The sequence below is a fragment of the Saccostrea echinata genome, unplaced genomic scaffold, assembly GCF_033153115.1.
Source record: "Saccostrea echinata isolate AGI-Se365-2 ecotype Australia unplaced genomic scaffold, CSIRO_AGI_Sech_v1 ptg000033l, whole genome shotgun sequence".
NCBI lineage: Eukaryota > Metazoa > Mollusca > Bivalvia > Ostreida > Ostreidae > Saccostrea > Saccostrea echinata.
Window position 1 is genome coordinate 558,315 of NW_026889782.1, and position 11,747 is coordinate 570,061.

General features: G+C 33.8%; 1 protein-coding gene across 1 annotated transcript; it reads left to right on the top strand.

The window, feature by feature from the left end:
• The first annotated feature begins 5,681 nt into the window (after window positions 1-5,681).
• Window positions 5,682-11,360, top strand: LOC133198559 (uncharacterized). Its single transcript, XM_061334637.1, has 6 exons — window positions 5,682-5,733; window positions 7,211-7,287; window positions 7,653-7,982; window positions 8,942-9,115; window positions 9,942-10,091; window positions 10,296-11,360. The coding sequence occupies exons 1-6, from the start codon at window positions 5,720-5,722 to the stop codon at window positions 10,409-10,411; spliced, it is 861 nt and encodes a 286-aa protein (XP_061190621.1). The 5' UTR covers window positions 5,682-5,719; the 3' UTR covers window positions 10,412-11,360.
• The last annotated feature ends 387 nt before the right edge of the window (window positions 11,361-11,747 follow it).

Consider the following 11,747-nt stretch of genomic DNA (forward strand, 5'->3'; position numbering starts at 1 on the left):
ATGATTTCTTGATTGTAGTGGCCCTGTTCTTTGATAAGATCAAACATCGTCTGATCTAATTTGTGAAGTTTAGGTAGTAAGTATAATCTACCTATTCGTGGATACGTAATATCCATTAAAAATCTATATGTAACTTTATCTAGATACCCATTTGCCTTAAGTTCATTGATTTTATTTTCAATATTCCTTTGGAGCAATGATAAATCAAAATCGTCAATTATTTCGTAATATTTAGTGTTCAATTGGCGATCGCCCTCCTTAATATAATCGTGTTTGTTCATAACAACACATATGTTGTTTTTGTCTGCCTTTTTAATTACAATATCGTGGCGATATCGTAACTGGTTAAGTGCTCTTCTCTCAAGTTGAGATAAATTATCAGAGCATTTTTTATCTGAATTGAGGAAAGTTCAAGTTTGGTCTTATCGATGTAGGTTTCAAGTGCACCAATCATCTTAGGTGGTTCATATCCACTCTTTGTGTAGAAAGGATGAATCTCATCGTTATTAGTCTTGAAATTGAACTTACATCTCATTTTACGTGCAAGTTCATCAAAATCTTTGAGTAAGTCGTTTTTTGCGACTTTTGTCGAAGGTGTTGGGATGAATTTCAGCCCTTTTGCTAACAATAAGTATTCACTATCTGTTAACTTGTTTTTGGTCAGATTGAATACATGTTCTCTTGCATAAAGAACATTGGAGTAGAACTTTCTATTTTTGCGGGCTTTGTATTTCATTGCCCTAATAGATCGTTTTCTTCTTTTGATGTTTCGATCGAAACGACGTGCCATTCTGTTGGCTGTGTATGTGAAAATGTGAGCAAACCTTCGCACGTGGTAAAAAATGCCGCTAGCGCATGCGTACAAATGCTGTATGTTATTATTGAATAATCCAGACGTAATCATGTTTGAACTAACCAATTAGAAAATTAGAAATACAATTTCCTCACCAAAAGGCATATCAATAAGATAGCAAAATTCCAAAGGAATGATATTTTATTCATTGATCATTCACAGAACATAATTTGTCACAGTATGTAATCAATAGCGAATGATACTTTAAAGAAATGACTAATTCCCATAGGGATAAGTTCGTTAGAGTTAAGAGTGATACACTCAAATATAATAATCGGACAATAGAGTCACTTTAGTATAGCGAATCAGTTCAGTTGCGCATGAGTGATACACTCAAGTTTTTATAACTGGACATTAAAGTCACTTAGTAAGGTGAAAATTTTCGCCCTTTATGTCCTTTGCCTTTGCCTCCTCTATATGAGGTACCGGTAGTGGATTTGTTTTTTCCAGCCGCCTGTTTAGGTTTGGTTCTTATTGCTGTGCAAAATTGCAACAGTTCCTTATCAAATTTTTCCTTGCTGGCATTCATACGGGTATTGAGCTCGTTTCGGGCTAATCCTGAGGTGGAAGTGGCTGTTCCGATTTTTTGGAGAGCCTCATGTCTGATTTCTTTTAATTGATTATTAGTTTCTTCAATTTTATCCTCCAAGAATTTGATGGATTCTTGCATAAATTCCTTTTTCAAAGAATCAGCCTTTTCCTTCCAAAGAGATTGGAACAAAATGACAATGTCCTTATCTCCAAGATTGGGATTGCAGCTGATATTCCATTTCATGAATGGTGGCAACGTATTATTTTTCATTGAAAAATAAATTCCCTCCCGGGCACAGGCCATTTGGTGTCGTGTTCCCAGTTTTTCAGTGAAATTATCAACGGCAATGGACACAGAAGTAGAGAAATTGTCCGATTTGACTTCGGGTGAATCAAAATCTGTTAGATTCAATCCATAATCGAACTGTTCTTCAAGTTCATTTTGCATTTTTGCAAATTGTTCTTGATTACTAGGAACGAATCAGCCAATATGTTGATTACTTCCTAATACCAATAGTCAAAACACAATCCACTTACATCAGAGATAGCTCTGATTTCATAATAAAAATAGAAAAACTTAGACCGCAAGCAGAATGCATAATGGTCAGTTATGATGTAACATCCCTGTATACAAATATGCAGTTCAACGAATTACTCACAGCTGTCAGTGAAGCATACTCTAAATTCAACAAAGGAGAATTTAAAATTCTTCGCCACCTACAGATGATCTTCTGTGGTTGTTACAAACAATATTAGAAAATAATGTCTTTGAATTTAATTCTAAGAAATATAAACAAATTATAGGCTGCGCAATGGGCTCAAAATGCAGTCCTGAAGTGTGCGATATCAGAATGTATGAAGTCACTTCGGAAATTCTTAACAAATTTCCATTTCAACATAATATTGTTTATCACGGTCGATATCGAGATGATGGATTTATAATCTATCATGGGGAAATGAATGAAATTCATCAATTTTTCCAAATAGCAAATTCACATCATCCTCTTTTAAAATTCACATATGAAATTTCTGACAAAGAAATGAACTTCCTTGACATCACCCTATTTAAGGGAGAAAGGTTTGAATTAGAAGGAATTCTTGATGTCAAAACTTTCATAAAACCTACTAATACTTTCCAGTATCTGGAACGCAATAGTGCACATAGCCCTTCTGTTTTCAAGGGAATTATTAGAGGCGAAATCATTCGTCATTTACGCAATACTAGCGATTCTAATATTTTTCACAATGCGATCGAGAAGTTCAAATTTTCTCTGTTGAAAAGAGGATATAATGAAAATGAGATTAACAGTTCAATGAACAATGTTCTAGAAAATTACAAAAGAGACCATTTAAATCAAAAAAAAGAAAGTTAACAGTAATTCTGATATACCATTGGTCAAGGTTACAAAATACAACCCAGCCATTAGCAATATCAAAAAGAAATTGCTAAAATACTGGCACACTCTATCAAGAGAGCCCGAACTCAAAGATATATTCAAAGACAAACCAATTATTGCATATAAAAAACACAGGAGTTTAGGAGATCTCCTAACAAGTTCAAAACTTTAATAAAAGTTATTAAAGCCTCACTTACTGGTCAATTACAATGTAATCAACCATATCATTTACTGACATATCTCAGTCAGAGACAGTTAACAAATTATCGCTTTCTTGCATATTTATTTACACAAACAACTTTCATCTGTGTTTATTATTTACACATTACGTGACCTTGGGAAATTCCCTTACCGGTTCTACTATTTAAAAAGAACATACCGGTATATAATAAAACAAATAAAATGAATATACAATATTGATATATATAAGTGGATTCCTGATGATGGCGGACTTATATAACTAATTATAATTAGTATAGAATATCTATTTATTGCTTGGCCTGTTATCACACCGCCGAAACACTAAATTAGTGTCGGATCTAAGTGAAAACGGGGTTCGTGGCTTGATGGGAGTCACTTTTTTACTACCGGCAAGTGTAAACTGGTTCACGTTTAAAATTGAAAATGCCATAATTCCGTCAAAAATCAATGAAGCGGGACGAAATGCAAACTTGATCTATAACACATCAAGGTAAAGTCACATACCAAAAATCAGCTCAATATCTGCAAGCGTTTAGAAAAAAAGTGCGGAAAACGCTGAAAAATTGAAAAGGTCTAATTCCGTCAAAAATCATTGAAGCGGAACGAAATGCAAACTTGATCTGTAACTCATCAAGATACACTCACAGACCAAAAATCAGCTCAATATCTGCAAGCGTTTAGAAGAAAAGTGCGGAAAACCAAGTGGAACAGACTGACAGACAGACAGAGGGACAGACAGACAGACGGACGGACAGACTCAGAGGAAACCTATAGTCCCCTCCGGTTTCACCGGTAGGGGACTAATAAACAGAAGAAAGGTCTTCATATGAGCACCTGCACGCACATGCGTTTTCGTGCAATGAGTAGACTGACCAATATTACTGAAATAGCATTAGAATTCATATTTTCGTCGAAATATACATAACAAGCATTCTGAGAGTATTGCATTAGCAATACTAGTCCCCTACCGGCAAGTGCATGTAATCTGGTTCCCGTTAAGAATTGAAAATGCCATAATTCTGTCAAAAATTAATGAAGCGGGACGAAATGCGAAACTTGATCTATAACTAATCAAGGTAAAGCCACATACCAAAAATCAGCTCAATATCTACAAGCGTTTAGAAGAAAATTGCGGAAAACCCGTAAAAATTGAAAAGGCCGTAATTCCGTCAAAAATCAAAATACACTCACATACCAAAAATCAGCTCAATATCTGCAAGCGTTTAGGAAAAAAGTGCGGAAAACCAAGTGGGACAGACTGACAGACAGACAGAGGGACAGACAGACAGACAGATGGACGGACAGACGGACGGACAGACTCAGAGGAAACCTATAGTCCCCTCCGGTTTCACCGGTAGGGGACTAATAATAATCAGTTAAGGCAAGATGATAAACCTTAAAGCACGTTTATGACATTGTATATGTGCTTCTCTCCGATTGATTTGCACAAATATTTTGTTCTGATAAAAAAAAATCAAAATTAAATATATATGTATTCTTGTTGCCTGTTGATTTCATTTTGTATGTCTTTTCCAGGCTTATGAAAATATTTATAATAAATGTCATCTTTGTCTTCTGTTTTCCATTCTTTCCACCAAGACATCCGGAAAAAAACGACGTTTCAGTTAGTAAGGACTTGAGCTGAAAACCTAGTCATTAATAGTTTTGCATATAATTAATAGAGTATGCCCAACTACAGTGTTTCTGTAGGAAATTTTTATTCTTCGTCTTTTGGAGTCAATTACTCCCTCCATAATTAGAATATTCAAGCACGGATAATAATGTATATGTGGGCGTGTCTTTTTAAAGAATTTCAGAATTTAAATGAGTTTAACGCATAGAAAGCAAATTTCTTTTATAAGCTCGCTCTGTGATCGGAAGGTCGTGTGTTCGAAACAAGGCCGCGACTGACCTTAGTCGATAAATTTTGATCATCGAATTAAGTGCATTTTAACCAGGATAGTCATTTGAACAGTTTTCATAATTGTCTATTTATTTAAGTTACTATGACATATATAATATTTAACTGGGCTTTTCGTAGGAAAAGTCCGGTTATTGAAATAGTGAAAATGTTAGGCGGGTGGGTGGCTGCCAAAAGGGTACAACATTCTCTTCCAGTTTTTCTTTATTTTGTAGTTCAATTGCACATATATCACGAACAAGCTTACATGGGTTTTGATTTTTGATTATTTATAATAAAAATACCAGGTGTTAAACTTTACTTTTTTGCAAAATATTGCGCATTGGGTACATCATTCTTCCGTGTATGTCTGTTATTTCTTTATTTCGTCAAGTTGAATTGTCTTATTTGATTTATTTCCCCACACAAGCTATGATATAATTGTTTGTATTTTACTTATAAAATCTTTTTTAAATCATAATTAGTTTAAGAAATATTTCATATGAATGAGCTGAGGGTTTATGAAACTTAAAAGAACAAACCTGTGCATGTCACTCCTTATTCATTTTTAATGTCTATGTTAACATTGATTTCATGTTGAATTTCAAGAATTATTATCATAACAGCTTCCATTAAACAACGCATGTCTATCAGATGTTGAGCAGTCATCGTATAATTTTAAACCACTTTTTTATTTACTGCATCAAACTACTAAAAATATTTTTATTAAACCGTAAAGGACACTGTTGTGACCTTGAGGATGTATAAATAACAACCTGGAGATAAGGTATTTAATTCATGTAATCCAACTGCACAAATGACGTCCACATTTCATTCATGACAGAGGATAGGTAAGGACTCTTACTTACATCTTTTTCTGTTATTTAGCTTCCCTATAATTCTACAACGGATTCAATGATCGTTGCAGGTTTTGTTGTTGGCTTTAAAATCGAGTTTAAATCGATTTGTATCTGTCATAACTGTGTATTTTTGTTTTTACCTAGCTGTGTTATCGGTTCAGTGCGTTCAATTACAAACAAGATTATAAATAACTCTCTGTCTGTTATTTGTACATCAGGAGAGGTCTGCCTATAAAAATTCTGAATAATGAAAGTTTCAATGTTTTTTTTTAAACTAATGAAGCAAAAACATGGACAACAGGATGTGATGTTTAAAAAAACTGACATTATGAGAACTTGTGTACGTAACATGCTTTAGACAATTCTACGTTTGTTACTCCTTAACCGGTAAAAACCCTTGAATGTTACATTTGAAGGCAATTAACGTGTAATAAATAAGAAATACGAGGATCAGTAAGTGGCAAACCACTTTCTTTAGGAAACACGATAAACGCAGCCATATACAGATGTATTTATCTACTACTCAAGTATCTCTTGTAATACATTCTCTGCTCTTTTAATTTGTTTTCAATTGCCAAGTTGTATATGTAACAATTACCTTTTAACTATTTTGTCATATTTTAAATCATTATTGAAATCTGCCCATAGTCAATGTTCATGTGAACAAAGAATCGAAGAAGTATTGATTGGTGCACATACTAAAAAAAGTTTACTTAACTAAAAGTTTAGTTAAGTAAATACTTTTAGTAACTATAAAACGTTAGTTTTTTTAAGATTTAGGGCCTTATTAAGCAATGATGTTAATTTAATTATTTGAATATACAAGTAGTAATTCCTTTCAGTTTAAAAATAAATACATGTAAGATTTAGTGAATACGAAATATGACAAATTAAAACTCCTAGTAACTTTGATTTACGATAGTAAAACCTTTGATAGTGTTGTAAACTGCAGCTTCCAATAGTATGTTTTTGTAAGCATTTAAGCCCCCTCCCCCCCCCCCCCTTTTCACTTAGTAGCCAGATAAATTGGTAAGCATGTAAAAAATGATATATTAAGATTCTTTTCAAAAGAAAACGAATGTAAATTGTGCTTTTAACACTTGAAAATCCACATTTAATCAAGCATGCATTATGTTTAATCGATCTCCATACATAACAAGCGGTTTAATTTTCTAAAAAGTGGACAGGAAATATAATTATAAAGTAATAAACAGAAGTACATTATGATGTATCTGTCAACGTTTGGACGTTAACGATATAACCCAAAGATAAAATTGTAACTGAATAATCATTTAATCAAACTGCGCTGCAGTTGGCAAAATATGCGATTGCATTAAAACGAGTCAATACCTGACAGCTGTAGAGCCGATGCAGACGTTTGACACAGATATCGCATACATTGCACAGAATGCAGCAATACGTCAATGGCTATGCATAAACAAACGACCTAATAATATAAATATTACAGGAAAGCCGTACTCATGGTGCCGAATGGAATTATTATTGTAGGCGTATTTTTTGGAGGAGCCTTTTTAATTCAAAAAGGTGAGACTATTATTCGTTATTGTTGTGGACAAAATTTGGAAATAATAATAGTTGTACATAGAAATTACACCCAGTAAATACTGAAAAATACAACTTCATGTTGACTGAAATAATCTACTCTTTGATCGGTTAACTCAGTGACATCTGTTTGCAAAATAATCTTGAAAGGCTAATTAGGAATACACTAAATTTATAATAAAATGATATGAGTCAATATGTTCTTACTATTGATGCTTTCAGATTTACTTTGCTTGATCCAAAATATGTTCTGATCAGAGGGGTAAATGCGTAATATAGTTTACTTTTTACATTAAATTCCAAATTTTATTTAATGCCATTAAACTTGTCTTTTCTCTCCCGTCAAGGAATTTTTGGAACTATCATCAATTCCGATGCACTATCCGACGGGACTTGTCACTCGGAGAAACTGGGAATTGAGATTTTAATGAAGTGTAATATGAAAAGCCTCAAAATCACCATCGTTTCAGATGTTTTAGCTGACTGCATATTTATCGGTAATGGCAGATTATTATGCCACACAGCAGACTCTGTGCAGTATTATCACGACAACAACAGTGGAATTTTGACCTTTACTACACCATTTAACCACACAATCCATGCTGGTTATCCGCTTTGGGTAAACACTACCTGTCATAATATTAGTGTACATGAGAAGATTCTTCTTAGGCCTTGTCGTAAGTCTAAATATTATTTTCTTTTTTCTTTGAAATCCTCTTCTCATACAGTTTTGGGTCAGCTTTGAATGGAAGAAGTAGATTATGTACACCAAGATACTTAATTCCTCTGACAATTTTTTTTTTCTGCTCAATAAAGAATGTTGTTATGGATACAAAATAAAATAAATATAAGTGAAGTTCTTCCGATTTCAGTGAAAGGTGATAAACAAATAAAAAGTACATGTATAAAATAAAACATGTATAGAGCTCTACTTTTAAAAGACCAGAAAAGTTGTAATGGCGAGGTTTCCGTCAGTCTGTGAAAACAATCTTCCTCTTACATCCTTTAGAACTTAGTACTCAGGACGTCACAAAGATGTACTCAGCGCTTCTTCTGTTTTGATAATATCGCCATTTTTTTCTCTAGTTTTGATTAGGTTTCAGAAAAAAGCTTCAAATAAATATTTAGAATCAAACTTAATGAAACAAAATGTTCTTAATCACTTTACAACTTGTTTTTGTATCACAGCAATGCGTGTATTCTATCTCTTCAGGATTGTGATGGCGTTATCTGTGTTGTCATAATGTCTGAAAGTAAACAATTCTTTAAAATTTCTGTAAACATTTTTTTTCTTCGTACAGTTCTTTCTGATATTTTACACCATATACATTTTATTTAAATAATAGGTTTTACAATCAGTCCTAATTAAATAATGCGTAAAATTCTGTTACTTATTTCTTTTGGAGAAAAACATGCAAAAAGTCTACAACAGAGGCCTCAACATTTCATCAATAATTTTTTGTTTCAGATAGTGGATGTTCATTAAGTGGAACAAATTATCTTCTAAAATTGTAGCAATTTTCATGAAATGGCCTAAATTGATACATTCATAAGCCGAGAGTAACTTTCAGCATTTCAAGTTTAAATGCCATAATTACTGAGGTATTAATGAAAAGTAAAAATTTTCTATTTCTAGTTTCTGGGTTTCGAACAATGGCGTACCATAACAACACGCACGTTAATATTTCATGTGAGCATGCGTCCTTCAGGTTCTCCCGTAAGGGTATACGCATTGTGGGCAAAGAAGATTTGGCACACTGCAGATGGCACAAAGAAAATCAAACGAACCATTGCTACGATGATGCTGAAGGTAAACAATTATACCACTTTGGTCGACCGCATGCCGCAGTGCGAGTGCGCTCTTGCTTTATTTCAAGGGTCCTATCCTCTTGCAACGTTATGGGGGGGGGGGGGGTATAGTGTAGGTAAATCTGATAAGTAATATCGGGTGCAATGTGCTCTTTTGCGAGGGAATGCTCCGCTTAGCATTGTCCTTGTTTCAATTACTGTGCTGAAAAAATTATCGACGGACAGATTGACGGACTATGTGATTCCTACAGGGCTTCCGCAATTAAAGCGAGTCCCCAACGACCAACATACAAGCATGGTACACTCTTTCAGAAAGGACTGATTCAATCACTGAATTTTGTGAAATTTTCATCTCATCTGCTTTGCAACCTTTTAGAATGTTGGAAATATCAAATATCTACATTAAACAGAATATATTTCAATTCATAGAAGAAATATGGATGCATAATCATTAAAGGGGAGATTATCATCAATAATAACGCAGAACACCAACCTTAATATTATCAGTTTACTGAATGAAAATTACCTAATGAACGCAACATGTTCAGTTCTTTTACCCAACACTATTTCATTTTTGAAAATAATTTTAAAATGAAAAGTTAATGACAGGTTTGGAGTAGATCACCATTGCTTACGGGAAAGGGTAATACATGAAATTGTATTCTGTGTGTAAAAGAACACTAATATCGACGATTTTAAGTGCAGTTTACAGAATGTTTCGTGTTTTAACAAGGTGATGTCAGTTTGATAAGAACGACATCGTCGCATAACCGAAAAGTCCAAATCATTTAAGCTTATTTTATTAGTTGAGTATTTTACTCTTTTAGCTCTTGCCAATGGGGCAAAGTATACTACACCATATACAAAGGGAATGAACATCACATGTAAATTCGACGAGCAGTCATTAAAGATTACTCCTCAACAACAAACAACAATTAAAACAACAAACATGACGATCAGGACCACCAAAAAACCATGTACGGCAACTATTACCCATAACAACAATGTCGTTAAATATATGATTAAGTAATATTGAATCGTAATCATGATTGTGAACCGAAAAGATATGAAATGTCATTATGAAACCTAGCATTATGTTTGTTTAGTGAAATCAATATCGCTTTTCCATTAGGCAAAATGGATTTCTTTCATAAGGGTAATTTTCATTCTCTCTTTTTCAGCGGCTTTCCTGTCATCACAAAGCAAAAACAATGGACAAACAACGGCGACCTGCTCTGTTATATTCATCTCTAGTTTGTGTATCTTCTATTTCATCCCTAGAGACATTTTTATTTGAAAATGGAACAAACCAAGGAGTTTCATATATCCCTCGTGATATCCGTGTCTAGAACTCATCGTCTGCTAAAAATTAATCGATAATCCCTTGCATAACAGCCAGATGATGGGGAAAAACTCAAACTTTTCTAATCATTGAGTTACTGTGCTTTAGAGACATTTCTTTTTTTCAGTTGCATCTTGGAGGCGATGGTATGACACGATTTTAAACTTTGTGCCACTGAGATTGAGAGAAGTCAGTTTTTCAATCGGTAATCCTTGGCTGACTCCGCTACGCTCCACATAAACCTCGGATGCGATTGGTGGAGGAATTTGCATCAGATCGCTGAATTTCTCCGCCGGAAGTACCTTTAAATTCATTTTGTATTTCGCATTGCACAAGTTAACCAAAACATCTCTCTTGTTAATAATGTAGGAGTAATTGAAAGCAGAATGCCACAAAGTAAATCGGAATTCAAAGGAAGAATATTAAGAGAAATTTCGGATTTGATCAAATGATTGTAGAAGTAAAACGGTTGAACATCGTTCAAGTCCGAGGCAAGTGTGCGGGGTCCGAGGGACGCAAGGAACCCCGAGTGATCAGTTTTTAGCTGATTCGGAAATAAGAAAGCAATAACTGTAAAAATGTAACAATGAGTGCAATTTATTTTAATGACATTATTAGAGATTACAATATGCGAGTCAGAGAGTTTTACTTTTTAAAATTTCTACCAATAATTGGACAACAGCATATTAAGTGCTTTTGTGCTAAGTTATGTGATCATTCGATGGGTTGGAAAGCATTTCCTTCTACTTTTCTACTGTATGAATTTTCGTAAATCTGAATAAAGATATTGTTTCTTTGTATTTTTAGAAGTTTATGATCACTATATGATTACATGAAGTTCTAAAATACACAAAGAATGCATATAAAAGGACATTGCAAAATCAGTTTAACTTTAAAGACAGACGCTTTTCTTTGTTTTCTTGGATACAAATGCCCGAGTATAACCACCAATACCATTCACATAGAGAAATATGATAATCTGTCAGAGACGGAGCCTGTGAGCCACAGCACTTACCTGATTTTTTTTAAAGACTTTGGGCGTTTTAGATAGGAAATTTGAAGGAATCTCTGACAGGAAACATTTTAGATTGAATTGTCAATAAGCGCTTAGACTTCTGAAAACATACAGACTAAAACAGAAGTTTTTCCGTGTTTCGCATAAATATTAATATTTACAATGTTCCTAGAGTATACCTTAAAACTGCATGGTAATGATATTCTTATTATAATTTTCTTTTTCAAAAGGGACAATCAAGAACAAGTTTAGGCGTCTCCATATGAGTGCAAATTC

Coding starts and splice junctions, on each gene's coding strand:
- LOC133198559 (XM_061334637.1), top strand. Junction 7,983..8,941: donor GATTCTTCTTAGGCCTTGTC/GTAAGTCTAAAT, acceptor TTCTATTTCTAG/TTTCTGGGTTTCGAACAATG. Junction 9,116..9,941: donor TTGCTACGATGATGCTGAAG/GTAAACAATTAT, acceptor TTACTCTTTTAG/CTCTTGCCAATGGGGCAAAG.